The sequence below is a fragment of the Palaemon carinicauda genome, chromosome 9, assembly GCF_036898095.1.
Source record: "Palaemon carinicauda isolate YSFRI2023 chromosome 9, ASM3689809v2, whole genome shotgun sequence".
NCBI classification, from domain to species: domain Eukaryota; kingdom Metazoa; phylum Arthropoda; class Malacostraca; order Decapoda; family Palaemonidae; genus Palaemon; species Palaemon carinicauda.
In genome coordinates this window covers 57,835,894-57,852,448 of record NC_090733.1, presented here as the reverse complement: position 1 = coordinate 57,852,448, position 16,555 = coordinate 57,835,894, and the positions used below count along the sequence as shown (strand labels likewise).

Sequence of the window (16,555 nt, the reverse complement as noted above, 5' to 3'; positions counted from 1 at the left end):
GCAGAGTCAACTCTTCAAACGTTTTAACAAAGGCTTCGGCGGCCTTCGTGTCCGAGCTGGCTCCCTCCCCATGCCGTACCACTGAATGAATACCAGTCCTTCTTTTGAATTTCTCGAACCACCCCCGAGAAGCCTTAAACTCTGGGGGTTCCTGCTGGGATGTTCCTTCTCCTGCCCCTTCTTCGGCCTGAGAACGCACGAGATCACCGAAAATGGCGGAGGCCTTCTGGCAAATTGTAGTCTCAGTGATGGTGTCTCCTGAGATCTCTTTGTCTTTGATCCACACAAGAAGCAGCCTCTCCATCTCGTCATGGACGTGGGTTCTCTTGTTGGAGAAAATAGTGACGCCCTTAGAAGGTGTCGCTGCTTTGATGACCACCTTCTGCTTCAGGATGGTGCCTATCGTAGACGGATTCCGGCCATACTCCTTGGCGATCGAACTTAAACGCATGCCAGACTCGTACTTTTTCACGATTTCGAGTTTCGTCTCCATCGAGAGCATCGTCGTCTTCTTTCCTTCGGCAACATTCTTGGGACCCATGGCTACAGTATTAAGCTCAATAATACACTACGTACGTTATATACTATGTAGTAAACACTAATACAGTACAGAGCACAGTAAAGAATGTTTAATAACGATAACACGTGGCGTACGAATGTATTTAACACTACGTCAAACAAGCGAAAGCACACGAAGTGAATGTTAACGATACCACAGTCGGAACGAAAAGCTAGAGAGAGAGATGAACGCCCGTGCGTAAGCAAGGTGGGATAGTTGCCGACCAATAGGAAAGCAGGATCTTATGGCGTCAGCTAGCATCTGAGTAGGGAGATAACCAATGGGTGAGCGGGAGGCTGTGAGTTTACCCAAGTTCAAAGTCTGGCGGCGCGCGCTTTTTAAAATTACTATCAGTGACGAGTTGGGATCGCGTAAGCTTTTCGTATCCTGAAAATTTTTTCGTATACTGGGGCATAAAAATCTTCGTATCGCTTTTCGTACCCTGAATGTTTCGTAAGCAGAAACTTTCGTATCCAGAGGTATCACTGTATTGCATTGTATAATAGAGATGTAAAAAAGGATAATTATAAAGAAATAATAAATAAAAAAGGGTTTTTTATTATCACTTTACCTTAGAGACAGGACAACGCAGGTGTAGACTTTGCTACGCAGGAGAGGGACGGTTGGCCAGGTGATGGAGATGGTAACTGCAATAACGTACCGTATCTTACTCTAACTTACACTACGTGAACTTTAACCTAACTTATCTTATTTATTTTTTGTTTATTTTTTCTTTTATATTTTTTGACATTTATTTTCTTTTTGAATTTTAATTTACATCGCTTTCACTTAAATCAATCTTGGTTTTCTTTGCTTCACTTTCTCTCTCTTCATCACGAATACTAAACCGCTTTGTAAATTTTTAAAAAAAACTATTGAGAGAAAGTTGCTTGGTACGGCTTTTCAGAATTTTCCTGAAATGGGTTAAGCAGACATCATCGAATAGTGAAACTACACGGCAAACCGAACTTGAAGCCTCTCCGTGCCGAACAACTGAATGAATCCAGGTCCGTCTTAAATTTCTTGAACCAACCGCGAGACGCCTTGAATTCCTTCGTTGTAGGATTGATTGAACTCTCCCCCACGTCACCTCCAGAGCCCGCCACCTTCAAGTCACAATAGATAGTGCTGGCCTTCTCACAAATGATCGTTTCAGTGATCGTATTGTCCTTTATCCATATTAACAAAAGTGGTTCCAATTCTTCCAGGGTAGGGCTGCGACGTTTTGAAATAATGGTGATCCCCTTCGAGGGTTTGACTGCTTTAGTGGCTGCCTTCTGCTTGATGATCGTCGAGACCGTAGACATATTCCGGCCATATTGTTTTGCCAGACCAGTCACATGCACACCGAGCTCATGTTTTTCTATAATTTCTTGCTTCAATTCTAATGAAAGCATTGCCTTCTTCCTTTTCTCACCACTACTAATACCTGTACCGAAACCAAGCTTCTTAGGATCCATGATTATACGTAAAATCAAAAATGATATGTGAGAAAAGGAAGATAATAAGCACTGTTAATAACGGACCGAACAGAGGACAACCACACGATGCGCACGAGAACAGAGAACTGACCGACGCAACGCTCAATGGTGTCCCCAACGTGCTGCTGTCTACCGGCGTAAACAAGAAACTACGACCGACGCTTCGAGAAAATTCTACGCGTATGGTACGTCGGATGTTGAAGCATGATTTCGGGTGTCGAGACGAAAATTTGATTGAATTCTACTTCGGATGTTGGCACAATCGTATGTAAAGGCAATTGTATGTAGAGGTTCCACTGTATGTATGTATGTATGTATGTATGTATGTATGTATGTATGTATGTATGTATATATATATATATATATATATATATATATATATATATATATATATATATATATATACTGTATATATATATATATATATATATATATATATATATATATATATATATATATATATATATATATATATATATATATGTGTGTGTGTGTGTGTGCGTGTGTGTGTGTGTATAATCATCATCATCAGCCATTACTATTCCACTGGAGAACAAAGGCCTTCGATATGTCCTTCCATTCCCATTTGTTTATTGTCTTTCTGTGCAAGTCCACACCCACAAACTTTCTCAGTTTATCAATCGATTGTCTTCTCTTCTTTCCCCTGATTCTTTTGCAATCTCTATAGGACCCATTCTGTTAATCTTAATGTCTATCTATTATGTCATTCACATTATATGTACTGCCTATGTCCATTTCTTTTTTGTAAATGTTGTTAGAAGATCCTTTACTTTGCTCTTTTATCCATACTGCATGCTCTTTTTTTCTGTTTCTTAGTGTTATTTCCATCCTCATTCTTCCATAGCTCTTTGAATTGTAACTAACTCATGTTTTGAGGGTATAGTGAGGCTCCAAGTTTCAGATGCATAAGTTAACACTGGTAGGACCATTTGATTAAATACTTTTCCTTTTAGAGAGAATGGCATTTTAGTTTTTATAATCTCATTTTGTTTATCAAAAGCTCTCCATCTCATACTCAGCCTTCTTTTAATTTTGATCTCGTGTCCTGGGGAAATACTTGTTCTAGGCATTTATATTTATTAACAATCTCCAGAGGTTTGTCTATAACTCTTATTTCCTGCCTCTCTTTATTTTCATTAAATATTATTTTAGTTTTACTCATATTCATTTTTCAGTCCTACATTTCTGCTTCCTCTATTCAAATCTTTCATCATCTTTTGTAATTGCTCCCATGATTCACTAAACACAACTATGTTATCTGCAAATTTCAAGTTGATAAGATATTCTCCATAAATATTAGTTCCTACATTTACCCAATCAAAATTCTTAAAAACTTCTAGGTATGCTGTGAATAATTTAGGGGAGATGGGTCTTCCTGTCTAACTCCTTTCTCAACAAAAAAATTTCCTCACTTACTTTATGTAGTCTTAGGATTGCTATACTCCTGGTATAGATATCTTCAATTGTTCCAACAAATGATTCCTTATCTTTGATTGACGCTCTTTCCATTACTGCTGAGGTTTTGACAGAATCAAAACCTATCTCATAGTCTATAAATGTCATACACAGTGGTTAATTACAGAGATATGGACAATTGTTGAATACCTGCTCCTTAAGCCTGCCTGCTCTCGTGGTTGAATAAGGTCTAGCTGTCTTTCTATTCGGCCTAATATGATCTTTGTAAATATTTCTCATATTAAGGAGAGTAAACTTATTGGGTAGTAATTTTTTAGGTCTTTTGGGTTTCTTTTTTTGATAATTACTATAATGATAAAGTTTTTTCAAGCTGTAGGTATAGAGTAGTCTTGCAGATATTTTGTGTAATGTGCAGTGAGTTTTACTACTATGAAATCTCCTCCATCTTTTATTAAATCAATTGTTAGGCCATCTTCTCCAGCTGCTTTACCTCTTTTAATATTTTCTAATATTTTCTTTACTTCTCCTACTGTTATGTTTGATATCATATCACGATTGTTTAGCATCGTATAGAAATCCTCTACAATTTTTATCACTCCATCTCGTTGATATTTCCATTTTCATCCTTTAAAGCAAACATCTGCAGGCACTATGTCACAGGTCTGCTTCTTCCTTTATTTAGTGTTTCCTCAATTCTGGTGTGATTGTTTAACAAATATCATGGTTTTTTAGTTTGTTTATTGATTTAGATAATTCTTCTAATTCTATTTCATCTTTTGGATTCCACCTTTTTTTCCAATATTTTCTTTATTAGGGTTTTGGTCTTTCCTGATGGTTTTCCTTGGTCTTGTTTGGGAACTTTTCAACCTATATCTTGCGCTGATTCCGATATAAATTTAGTTAAATTACTGTTCATTTCTTCTTTTTTGCTACCACTCCATTATCTCTAGGATCCCATTCTGTTATTTCTAACGTACATCTCTTATCTGCCATTCTAATTATATTATACTGCTCATGTACATTTCTTTTTCTAGCATGTTGTTACAATATTATTATTATTATTATTATTATTATTATTATTACTAAAGTTTGCTCTTGTATCCATGTTGGTCTTCATCTTTCTCTTAGTGTTATTCCCACCAGTATTCTTTCCATAGCTCTTCGAGATGTAACTAGCTCGTGTCTTACGGATTCAGTAAGGCTACAAGTTTCTGATGCATCCATTAATACGGGTAAAACTGATACATTTTCTTTTTAGAGAAAGAGGCGTTTTATTTTTCATGACCATTTTGTTTACCAAAACCTCTCCCAATCCATGCTTATCCTTCTTTTAATTTCAGTTTTGTGTCCTGGGCAAAAACTTATTGGCTATCCTAAGTATGTATATTCATTAACAATCTCTACATTCATCCATGACCTTTATTAGTTGTCTCTTCATTTTTATTGAACAATATCTTAGTTTTACTCATATTCATTTTGAGTCATACCTTTCTACTTTATGTAAATCTTTTATCAATTTTTGCAATTCCTCCTTTTTTATCTACATATCTTAAATTGGTTAGGTATCCCCCATTAATATTAGTTCCTTCATTTTCCCATTCTTAATTTTCAAAAACTTCTAGGCATGCTGTAAATAATTTATGAGAGATGGGGTCTCCCTGTCTAACTCCTTATCCAATTGGAACTTTCTCACTATCTTTATGCAGTTTTAAGATTGCTGTACTTTCTGTATAGATATCTTCAAATGTTGTGACATAAAATTCTCTTATTTCTTACCTGAGGAGTTTTCATTACTGCTTAAGTTTTGGCAGAATCAAAAGCTTTCTTAAAGTCTATAAATGCAATGCATAAGTGGATTGTTATACATTGTTAATTTTTCCATTATCTGGTTAATTAGCTGGATATGGTCAATTGTCTAATACCCACTTCTTAAGCCTGCCTGCTCTCTTGGGTGATTGAAGTCTAGCTGTCTTTCTATTTGGCCTAATATGATCTTTGTAAATATTTCATATATTATGCAGAGTAAATTTATTCTGATGAAATTTTTCAGGTTATTTGTGTCTCCCTTTTTGTGAATTAGTATCGTGATAAAGTTTTTTCTAAGCTGCAGGTATAGAGCATTCTTGCAGATATTTTGTGTAAAGTTCAGCGAGTTTTACTGCAATGAAATCTTCACCTATTATTATATAAATTATTAGGCCATCTTCTGCTGCTTTGCATCTTTTCATGCCTTTTATTGTTTTCTATACCTCTCCTACTGTTACTTTTGTCACCGGCTTAGGTGTTACATTATTTCTACTGGCAAAGTTACTTCTTACATCACTATTGTATTGCACTGTATAGAAATCCTCTGAAATTATTATCACTCCATCTCTATTGTTGATATTTCCATTTCCATCAATCAAGGCAAACTCCTATAAGGACCTTGTTCCAAGTCTTTTAATTTATTTGATGTTTCTTCCTATCTTTAGTGTTTCCTCAATTTTGGTTTGATTGTGCTTACTAATGTCTTGGGTTTTTAGTTTGTTTATTGTTTTGGATAGTTCTGATAATTCTATTTCAACTCTCTTAGATTTTACCCTCATTTCCAATCTTTACTTTATTAGATTTTGGGTCTTTTCTGAAAAATTTCCTTTATCTTTAGGAATTTTTCGACCTATCTCTTGTTCTGATTCCAATAAATAATATGTTGAAGTATTGTTCATTTCTTCTTTACTTACTTCCACTTCATCATGTATCTGGGAATACCTATTCTGTATTGGTAATGTAAACTCATGTATATGAATTCTCCCGATTGAGTGTATCGATGTCACTAACGTACTAAAGTATCAATTCTAATCTAGTCTTTTCCTTTTTCCTTTTGTGACTATCTATCATATATGCATATACATAGGCATATATATATATATATATATATATATATATATATATATATATATATATATATATATATATATATATGCATATATATATATATATATATATAAATATATATATATATATATATATATATATATATATATATATATATATATATATATGGATGCAAATCAACACAATATCATGTTCAAATAGAAATAAATTTCTACCTCATACTTGGGGTTGAACCCTAGCCCCTTCAAATGAAAGGCCAGGTCGCTTCCAACCATGCCAACAGAGGATCTAAAAGAAGTCGGAACCTAACTGCTACCTGCAGTTCAGGATTTACCTGGCGAAACATTACTCTCTTACCAGTGAGTTTTCCCCGACTTCCTGGCCCACTAGGTGACACAGTTGATAGCTATTTTTAGTTGGAATTACCCCTAATGAGTCAATATGGATGCAAATCAACACAATATCGTATTCAAATAGAAATAAATTTCTACCTCATACTTGGGATCGAACCCTAGCCCCTTCAAATATACATATGCTATACATTATACTCCTCCTCCTAATAACTGGATTCTCTCTTATTTGGGATGAGAGGGCAAAGGGGGAGTCAACTAAAAAATAATAGCTTCTGGTCGGCTGGGAAATCAAACCCGGGCCCAAGCAACTGATTTTCCATTATTATTATCATTATTATTACTATCATTATTACCTGGTTAGCTCCCAACCTTAGTTGGAAAAGCAGGATGCAATAAGCCCAGGGGCCCCTACAGGGAAAATACCCCAGAGAGGAAAGGAAACAAGGAAAATACAATATTTTAAGAACGGTAACTACAATTAAGTAAGTATTTCCTATATAGACTATAAAAACATTAACAAAACAAGAGAAAGAGAAATTGGAGAGAATAGTGTGCCCGAGTGTACCCTCAAGCAAGAGAACTCTATCGCTCGATAGTGGAAGACCATGCGAAAGTGGCCAATGAACAATTACAGTGCAGTAGTTAACCTTTTGGGTGAAGAAGAATTGTTTGGTAACTCAGCAACAAGGATTGATAAAAGTTGATGATAATTCTCCCAAACCTATACCTGGAAAATTCAGGTTTTTGTACTTAAAACTGAAATCAACCTATTTCCATCATTGTAGCTTATTGATAAGTTGTGTACTTGGCTATGATTAATGATAATATTTTACATTAAGATGTGTTTTTCTTAGTCATATGAGCCATATATTATGCTCCTCATACCTTGGGATCTGAGACCCAAGGGGGAATCAACTCAAAGATAATAGGTTCTGATTGGCAGGGGAGTCAATCCTGGGCCCAAGAAACTGAGGTTCCATTGATTTAGCAACTCAATCAGAAAGAGAGAGAAAAATTTATGACAATTCCCCCATACTTATAAATGTCAAATTCAGGTTTTTTGTACTTAGAATTGAAATCAACCAATCTCCACCATTGTAGGTTGTTGTTGTGTGTGTACTTGGCTATGATTAATGATAATTTTGCACATTAGACGTGTTTTTCATATTCATATAAGCCATATATCATACTCCTAATATCTTGATTCTCTCTACCTCAGGATCAGAGACCCAAGGAGAATCAACAATGGTGAAGATGGCTTGATTTTAATTAAGCTTTTCTATAAATTTTTCAAGAGGAAGTGTGCCTTCGTTATTGCTTTTTGCGTAATCATTGACTTAGTAGTTATGCTTCAACCGGCGATGGATTAATTTCGTCAAGAGGAGTATTGCTAATTAGATTTTTTCTCAGCTAAGTGAGAATCATATGGATTCTGATGGCCTCAACCTCTACCACATACTTGGGAGCCTGATTAGTTATGAGGTTGGGTTCAGATGGAGATGAAGATACATTAATAACTGAGCCATCCTGTAGATTGATGATAGAGGAAGCCTCTTTCAGTTGGGCTAAACACTCCTCATTACTTGTTTTATTTATTTTGGAGGAGTTGTACTTTCCAATCCACATTCTTTTCCCACACAGATTTTGATGTAGGGGGTTCAAGTTCAATCATTTCCACTTTGGAAAGATTTTCTGTGTCTTCAGTAGTGTCTTTATTGGCTAGTATGTTAAATCTGTACTGTACATTAATCAGGGCACTTTGCTTGGTTTGGTAATTTTCTGTAATATTGTTGTTTGCTCTTTCAGTTACCTTATCAAATAATTTCACAGCAATGCCAATAGTTGGGGAGTTAGGTTTCACTTTCCCACTGGAAGACTTCATTTATTTGCATCTAGTGAGGTTGCAGGAACAGAATTCTCCAGATGGTTGGATTTTGAGTGACTTGAAAATAAGGATGAGACATTATCAGGATTCTGAACCAGCTGAAGGATAAACACTTTTTAAGTTATCTATTGAATCTACTGGTTTGAATGCCACTCCAGCAAAAGTTGAACTATTACTTAAAATCTTTTTCTAGCTGAACCCAAAGTGATATGTTCATCATTGGGTCTAAATTATGCTTGCTCCATCTTGTATTTAACACACTCTCTGTAGTTTGGAGAATGAACTCCCTCACAATAAAACAAAAATTGTCTAATTTACATTCTGTAGGAACATCATGGAACTTGGAAAGGTTAAAATACCTTCTTTTGTTGGTGCTTTTCATATTAACATGTCCAAACTCATAACACTTGTAACGTTGCATAGAGAGTGGATGGAATTTCTTGACAATAATGTTCAAGTGTCTGATCTTGATATAGTCAGGCTGATATGTTGAAAAACTAATAAAATTGCATTATTACTCACTTTAAGCCTTTTTACTTTAACATTCCAGTAAGGCACCTCTTCAGTATATAATTTTCTGAGAACTCATTGAAATCACTACAAAAAATAATTGCCTTTGCATGGTTAAATGTATGGTGAGGCAAAGCACTCTGGATGACATCTGATGAAGAGGATTTTGAAAATATTAAAAAGTGACTGCCTGAGTTCATTGCCAGCTTTCCTTAGGAGACAGAGACCATAGAATTTGAAACTTCCTTAACCCAAGAACCACCTCTTTGTTTTTTGATGGACGTTAACCACATCCCTGGGAGAATTTTACCCTTTTTTTGAAAAAAAGATGCTTACAAATCTTCAAAACAGGTTTATTACAGACATTGAAAGAGTAAATCTTAAACTTTAGAATGATGATACATAAACTTAATCTGTACTTTTTGTTAACCCTGTACACAGGGTGGAAATCTCCCCATTTGCTGGAAAAAATTTAGATTTTTTTTAAAATAAAAAAAAACATGCTTAACTTCAAAATAGGTTTATTACAAAATAAACATTGAAAGAGTAACTCGTAAACTTTAGAATGATGATATGTGAACTTAATCTGTTCTTTATGTTAACCCTGTATGCAGGGTAGAAATCTCCCTAAATAACAAGCTTTCCACCTCTGTGGAAAATTCCAGACAGAGAGCAGGACAGCGCACCCACCTGTCACCTTGTCTCAGTAGGAACTGATTGTATGGGGAAGGAGAGTGGGCTCCTTTGTCTCCTAGTGGGTGAGTCCCGCGTCACCCACATGCACACGGGAGAAATTCTCCCTGCAATATGGTTCTAGGGTTAAGAAATAAAGCCTACTTTATTTTTCATATCCCTTAATAATATTATTAAGTTTTTGTATGACACCACATACCAAACTGGTTCAGGTTTGACCTATGGAGCCATTTCCTATACTTCAAACTTAGTACAGTGATGTGATCATATTCTGAATCCCAGATATTTCGAATGTTGCGCAATTTTGCACAACAGGAAAATTGAAAAACTACCACTTTTTACCTCAGAAAAAGCATGCTTGGCTTTTGTTACCCCAAAATATGTTATGTAGGCATCAAAGTCTTTTTTGTCTTTTCATAGTTACAATTTTATGCTTTCTATCTTTCAAAAAGTTTTTAAGAGGTTGAATAAGTCTTCATAATCTATATTATAGTGCAAAAAATGTCTGCACAATACAACACTGTACTCTAAAACTTTCATTTATACTGCCAGATATTTTGCTCCCCAGGGTTCCAGTTTATAAACACTGGTGAAATCAATATTGAGAGAGAGGTCCATTTTAGTTACAAGGTCTTCAACAAATTTTTTGTTACTTAGATGAGACTGTAAAGGACGAGGACGCGAAGATTGAGGTCACACACCATGAAGGACTGTGGGGTGCTCACCTTAACTGGGGACTGACAGACGTACCTCTAATGTGCTACCAGATTGCGGTTTGGCACACACACCACTAACTTGCTATAAGGCTGACACATTTCACATTTCCTATATGATATGGAGGCAAACTTGTTTCTTTAACTCGCATTCTTTGTTATTGATGATGGCCCACCATGCTACGATACTGATGCTCTGGCCTAGGAATGAACACACAACGTTGAATTCTGTGACTACCCCTTTCCCGATGGATCACTTTTAATAACAATGTTGGGGAAGATTTAATTGAAATATCTTGGTAATCACAAAGTCGTGACCCTCAAGGTGGGAGGCTAGACTTCATTGTACGAAGTGGAGGAAAGTGGTATGTCAAGAAAGGCAATAGTATGGTGTCAGGCAAGGTTAATAACGGAGCAAGCTCAGGCAATGGTTGGTGCTCTGTTGTGCGCTATTACATGCATTGAAGTGAATGCTCAGATTGCTCTAAAAAACTCAAGAGGCAAACCCAGAAGCATATAACCTGAGAACTCACTTTGAAATCCGAGGTGAGAAAATAAGAGCTAGTTGTAGTTCAGAGTATTTTAGGGTAGTGAAATCAATGGCCCAAGCTTCAGTTGGAGTACACGCAATGACCAGTGATAAAAAAGTAGTGTGGGGGATCAGCCTTTAACTTAAGATCTACCTCATAATGGAGGGAAAAAGAATCTGTCTTCAGGATAAATCTGGAGAATACATTGTCGCCGCCATTTGCCAGTTGGCCTGGTGGCAAAACCTGACAATGAAGGCTCAGACAAGGGAATTTACAGAGTCAGAGGAGGAAATCTGGAATACTTCTCCTTTGACCCAGAAGGAGAACAATCCCATTTAGAATTTTTCTTTCGTCAATGAAATTTCTCCCATTGGGAGGATGACCAATAGCACAAGGGAGTTCTAAGGAGCATCTACCCAGGAAAGACACATAGGATAAGAATGAACTTCAAAACAAGTTATGAAAGTCTCACACGGACGTCTTTACACACACGGACAAGTCCTTATAACATACACTTGCTTTGCACTCCTTCTGAAAGAAAAGGAAAAAAAATAGCAGAGTGGGTTCCCCGCTTTAAGCCACACCCCGTCAACCCGACACACGGGTCAGTAGGGCATGCCATATTGGTTACCAGATCCAAAGTGATTCTTCATCAAGCGTACCAGCCTTCAAGCTAGAGTACAGTATATCCCATTTTAAATGACAGAGGTTTATTTTTGCATAGGAACAAATAGGTCATATGGAAAGAAAATCCTAGACTGACACCCTGAAAGAAACTCCTATTAGCCTTTCCTGGAATTAATTCTTCCACACATGACACCAGTGAGAGTTGATTCCCAAATGTCCACTCCCTACCCTACCCTACCATGATTAAATGGTACCACCATAATTAGAATGGCTCGAGTGTAAGCCAAAACTGCTTGATGGGACTGGGAGCATTACAAGAATACAAACATTTCCCTTCTAATCATAGTCATAAAACAAATGGACAAAATACTGAGCCATATCCAAGAAATCCAGACAACCACTAGAAACCATGGACCAGTTTGACATTTCTTTGGTCTAAAAATAATTGGGTAATTGGCAAAACCACCACAGCTCCCACAATTGATTTTCAAAATAACCGCAATCTCAGCAATGGTATCCCTTCCCAATAATTTAGACAGTGAAAAGAGGAAGAGCAGTTAGACAGCAAGGTGGGAGAGAGTTGATAAAAGATGAAGGTTGTCAAGTAATAATAAGAGCGAAGAAAAATATTTGAGATATTCTTAGCCAAACTGAGGAAGAAGATATTTCCAAGTTTGAGAGTCATCTTGCCCATTACAAGGTTAAAATAATGTTCCAAAGTAAAGCCAACTGACTTCATTACAGCATTCTCTCAGTAAGAGGGGTGACATCCTAAAAGAGGCTCCATTAGCCTCTCATAGAATGGATTCCTCCATTAATGACACCAGTACGAGCAAACTCCCAAATGTCCACTTCTTACTCTACTGCTGAAGGGATAGTACCACCCAATTAAATTGGCTCAATTGAAGACCAAACTTATTGATGGGATTAAGAGCATTGTAAGAATACAATTATTCCCACTCTAATCATATTTGCTAGCAAACCGGGCATAAAACATAGTGTCCTATCTTTAAAAACTGATCCTGCCCCAGAATCTGTGAGACAGCATAGTCCTGCATATGAATATGAAAATATCGACATTTCTGAGGTTCTAACATTATCCAGTAGTTGGCAAAACCACCACAGCTCTCACAATTGGCTTCCAAAATAACTGCAATTCCAGCAATGACATCTCTTCCCCATAATCTAGAAAGTGAGAAGAAGAGAGGTTGGACATCAGGGGGGGGGGGGGAGTCCATGGAAAAAATAGAAGGAAGCTGAAGTAATAATAAAAAATAGAAAAAGTACTCGAGAGACATTTTGAGTCGAACTGAGGAAAAATGTATTTCCTAGTTTGAGAGTCCTCTTGGCTGTCACAAGACTTCAACATGGAAATAATGTTCTATGCTGAAGCCAAGCAACCAAGTCAAGGCTATTTCTCATTAAGAGGGAATATGCCAGAGAAATACTGATTGCCTAGCATCCTGTAGTGTACCTTACTTATTGCTTCCATCTCTTATAAATGCATTGCAAATAAAGTGAATGGTGTTTTTGACAGCTATATGTTGTTCTATACCTTTATCACAAGAATTAAACATCAGTTGGTCTGGAATATTTCACATTAACTAGACTGTATTGTACAATAATTTAGGGTAATTTTGAGAATAGGACATGTATCTGATGTAAAAATATTTGCCAATGCTTCTAACCCAACAAAATATTTCTTAATTTACCTTGGGGCCAGTACTTGGCAAACGTAGTATGTGATTCAAATTGTTAGTAATTGTATGGTCTAGTCCTCGGGCAAGGTTCCATGGCTTTACTATCCAATGATTATCCTCACCCCTGAAAAATAAAAACTTATGAATACAGAATGTGTCAGTGCATAACAGAGGTGCAATAAATTATCAACAATACAAAAACTTGGTAATACATAAACCGCAAAGAAGTCTACATTCAATTTTAAATACATACATTTGAAATTAGCTTAAAACTACTTATTTCTATGAATCTCGTATGATGTTTACATCACTTCCTTCTGAAGCTTAGCTTATACTGATACTACACCCTCCTCCCAAAAAACTATTTTCTGTTTTATTCCTTTTAATGGGCTTAGGCCACTAGCCCAGTGTTGGGACAAGTTAGTGACAAGTGACAATAAGAATGGTGTGAGTGAGATGCACCTGTATTTGTCTTCCAGACTTCTTGCCTAATTGGTAGAAATAAGTTGATAGTGATTACCGGGCTCCAGATTGTGAAACTTGTTAGTACAGTCAGTCTTCCATCATCTCAAGGGTTAGGTGACAGAAACTTCAACACAGGGCAAAATACCACAGAATATTGGTACTTTAATAAACTAACTACAGCCTACGTACAGTCGCCAAACACCACAAATAATGTACTACATAGTTTCATGTAGTCCACCAATTATACTTTAAGTTTTATTTCAGTAATTGTACACTAAAGTACTGTGCAAACTCCCATTTTTACATAACTTCCTTATTTAACTCACAATTTCCTTAACAAACTCCTAAATCATCTATAACTCTAAATAAACTTCTTAAAAATTCCCTCTTACGTCTTCACAATTCTAAATCTTTAAAATTTAATTATTCAATTCTATTATCAAGTTTAATGTTATCTATAACTTGGTTATGATTAGTTTTTACTTTAATAGGATTTCCCTCAACCCTTTCTTTACATAAAATTCTAATTCAATATCCCTCCAATTTGTTCCTTCCTTTCATCCTTTTTACCCAATTATTTTTATCTTATTTTTCCTTTGAATAATATGTTATTCCTTCCTACACACTAAATTACAAGCATTTTAATTTAAATAATTAAAAATGAAAAAACAGACTTTAGTCCACATTCGATAAAATATAGAATATTTAATTTTCCATATTTCATCTTTTCTGTTTGCTTTTTATTTCCAATACTAACATTTTCCCGGTTCATTTTAGTTTACGTTTATTCAGTATAGCTTTTATTATTACAAATTATCATTAGTCCATAATTCCTTTAATCAGTACTCTCAACAATATTTCATGTGTTGACTGTATTAGATAAAGATTTTGCATAAACAAATTTGCTGCATAAAACTTGGATCTTTTTCCATAACTAGGACCTGAAGTATTTCAAGTTCTAATGAGAAACGACTGGCCAGGCTATTCTAGTTTTAGCTATGCTCCCCTCAAAGCATACAGGATTTGTTTGCATTATAAAATTTTTTTCCTCCATCGCTCTTCTTTGTTAATAAAATTTTTTTATTTTTTAAAGCAATTTCTTCATAAATAGCCTAACCAGAGAGCTTGATATATATTACTCTCTCCTTTTCAATTTCCAATAAAAATGCAGTCAGAACTAGTGGTAACCTTAAAAAAAAAAAAGTTGACAACTTTGACATTGAGCTAACTGACTGTAAAGGGAAATTTCAAATCTGTTTGACCATGGTGCTTCACAACTCAAAAATCAAAATTATTTTTAGTTATCAATAAAGAAAAAAGGAATGTACAATTAAAACCATAAAAACGATGTCATTATAAAAGTTACAGGGCTTTCAGAAGACCTGCTTCTGGAACAAATCTAAAATTACCGCTACCGCTAGCAAAATACCACAAATCATGTCCAAGAATCTTGGCAAGGATCAACCTGCCATCTTCACCTTGACCCTCAAACAGATATCTATTTCTTTTAGTACTATAAGTTCAGCATTCCGACACCAAATACCTCGCTGTCAAGGGTACCAAACAGTCATCGCAACATGGCTGGTATAGGCCAGTTAGCAGAAATTCATGTGTTATCCAAGTGTAACTAATGCGAACACCAACCAGTAATCTACCATTTTCGGGGCATCATGCTATACTTCCAAAGGGATATACCATTCGTTATTTCTCTCACTTTATTTTCAGCTAAACTATTCCAATGCTGTTGCTAATTATTTTGAATCAAATTCTTAATGCTGGGTAAACAATCATCACAGAAAATGGGATACCATCTTGGTAGCAACTTAGGTGCAGCATTCTTTGCCATTAAATCTGCCTTCTTATTTCCAGACACACCCACGTGTGCCAGAACCTAGCGAAATAGAATTGCTATACCTCACAGTCCAATAATAAAAATACCTTCTAAAATCTTTAAAACCAAAAGGTTACTGGAATGAAAAACTTCCAAAGCTTGAAAGACACTCCTTGCATTACTAAAAAGAGACCTGGCTTTTAAGTCAGTCATTCTTCTTAACACCACTAAAACATCTAAAAAAAATTTCTCGAGTAATTTCCATGGAGGGATTGATGTCTTAAATGGAATCACCTTCCTTCCACTTAAATCCAAACTGTGTACCAATTGTTTCGCCCTAAAACCATAAGGTTGAGGAAATTTTGGGTGCAGCTCAAAGTATGTTGAGTGCCTTACAAGATTTGCAATGTGAAGGCTAAAAAATATAGGCTGTCTTTGCAACCTATACCAATACTGAACAATAGAAGACTTTCGGTAAAGGTCCATACTTAACACTCAAGCATCAATATGGAGACTTGGGATAGGCGAAGTTATATAGGCTCCTGTGGCCAATCGGATACCAATATGGTATATAGAATCTAAAACTTTTAGTCGATTTGGGGTGGCTGAGGAGTATTTTTCACACCCATAACTATTTTTTGAAAAAAAATTAAGGCCTTGGTATAATTATAAAATAGTTTTGTGGTCTGCCCCCCCATGATGTATGGGACAAAACTTTTAAAAGATTCAGAGCCTCGAGACACTTTACTTTTAAGGCTTTTAAGTGAGGAACCCATGTAAGCCTACAATCAAATATCAATCCTAAGAATCTAACTTTACTTACAAACGGGATCTGTTGACCTTTGATGTAAATATCCAGATCTGGATGTACTCCCTGAATACAAGAGAAATGGACAA

General features: G+C 35.8%; 1 protein-coding gene across 2 annotated transcripts in view; it reads right to left on the bottom strand.

The window, feature by feature from the left end:
* Positions 1-16,555, bottom strand: part of TTLL12 (Tubulin tyrosine ligase-like 12) — a 799,864-nt gene that overhangs the window by 290,698 nt on the left and 492,611 nt on the right. For both annotated transcript variants that reach the window (XM_068380043.1, XM_068380041.1), the window contains one exon: positions 13,375-13,486. In XM_068380043.1, coding sequence (XP_068236144.1) covers positions 13,375-13,486 — 112 coding nt within the window. The remainder of the gene's footprint in view (positions 1-13,374; positions 13,487-16,555) is intronic.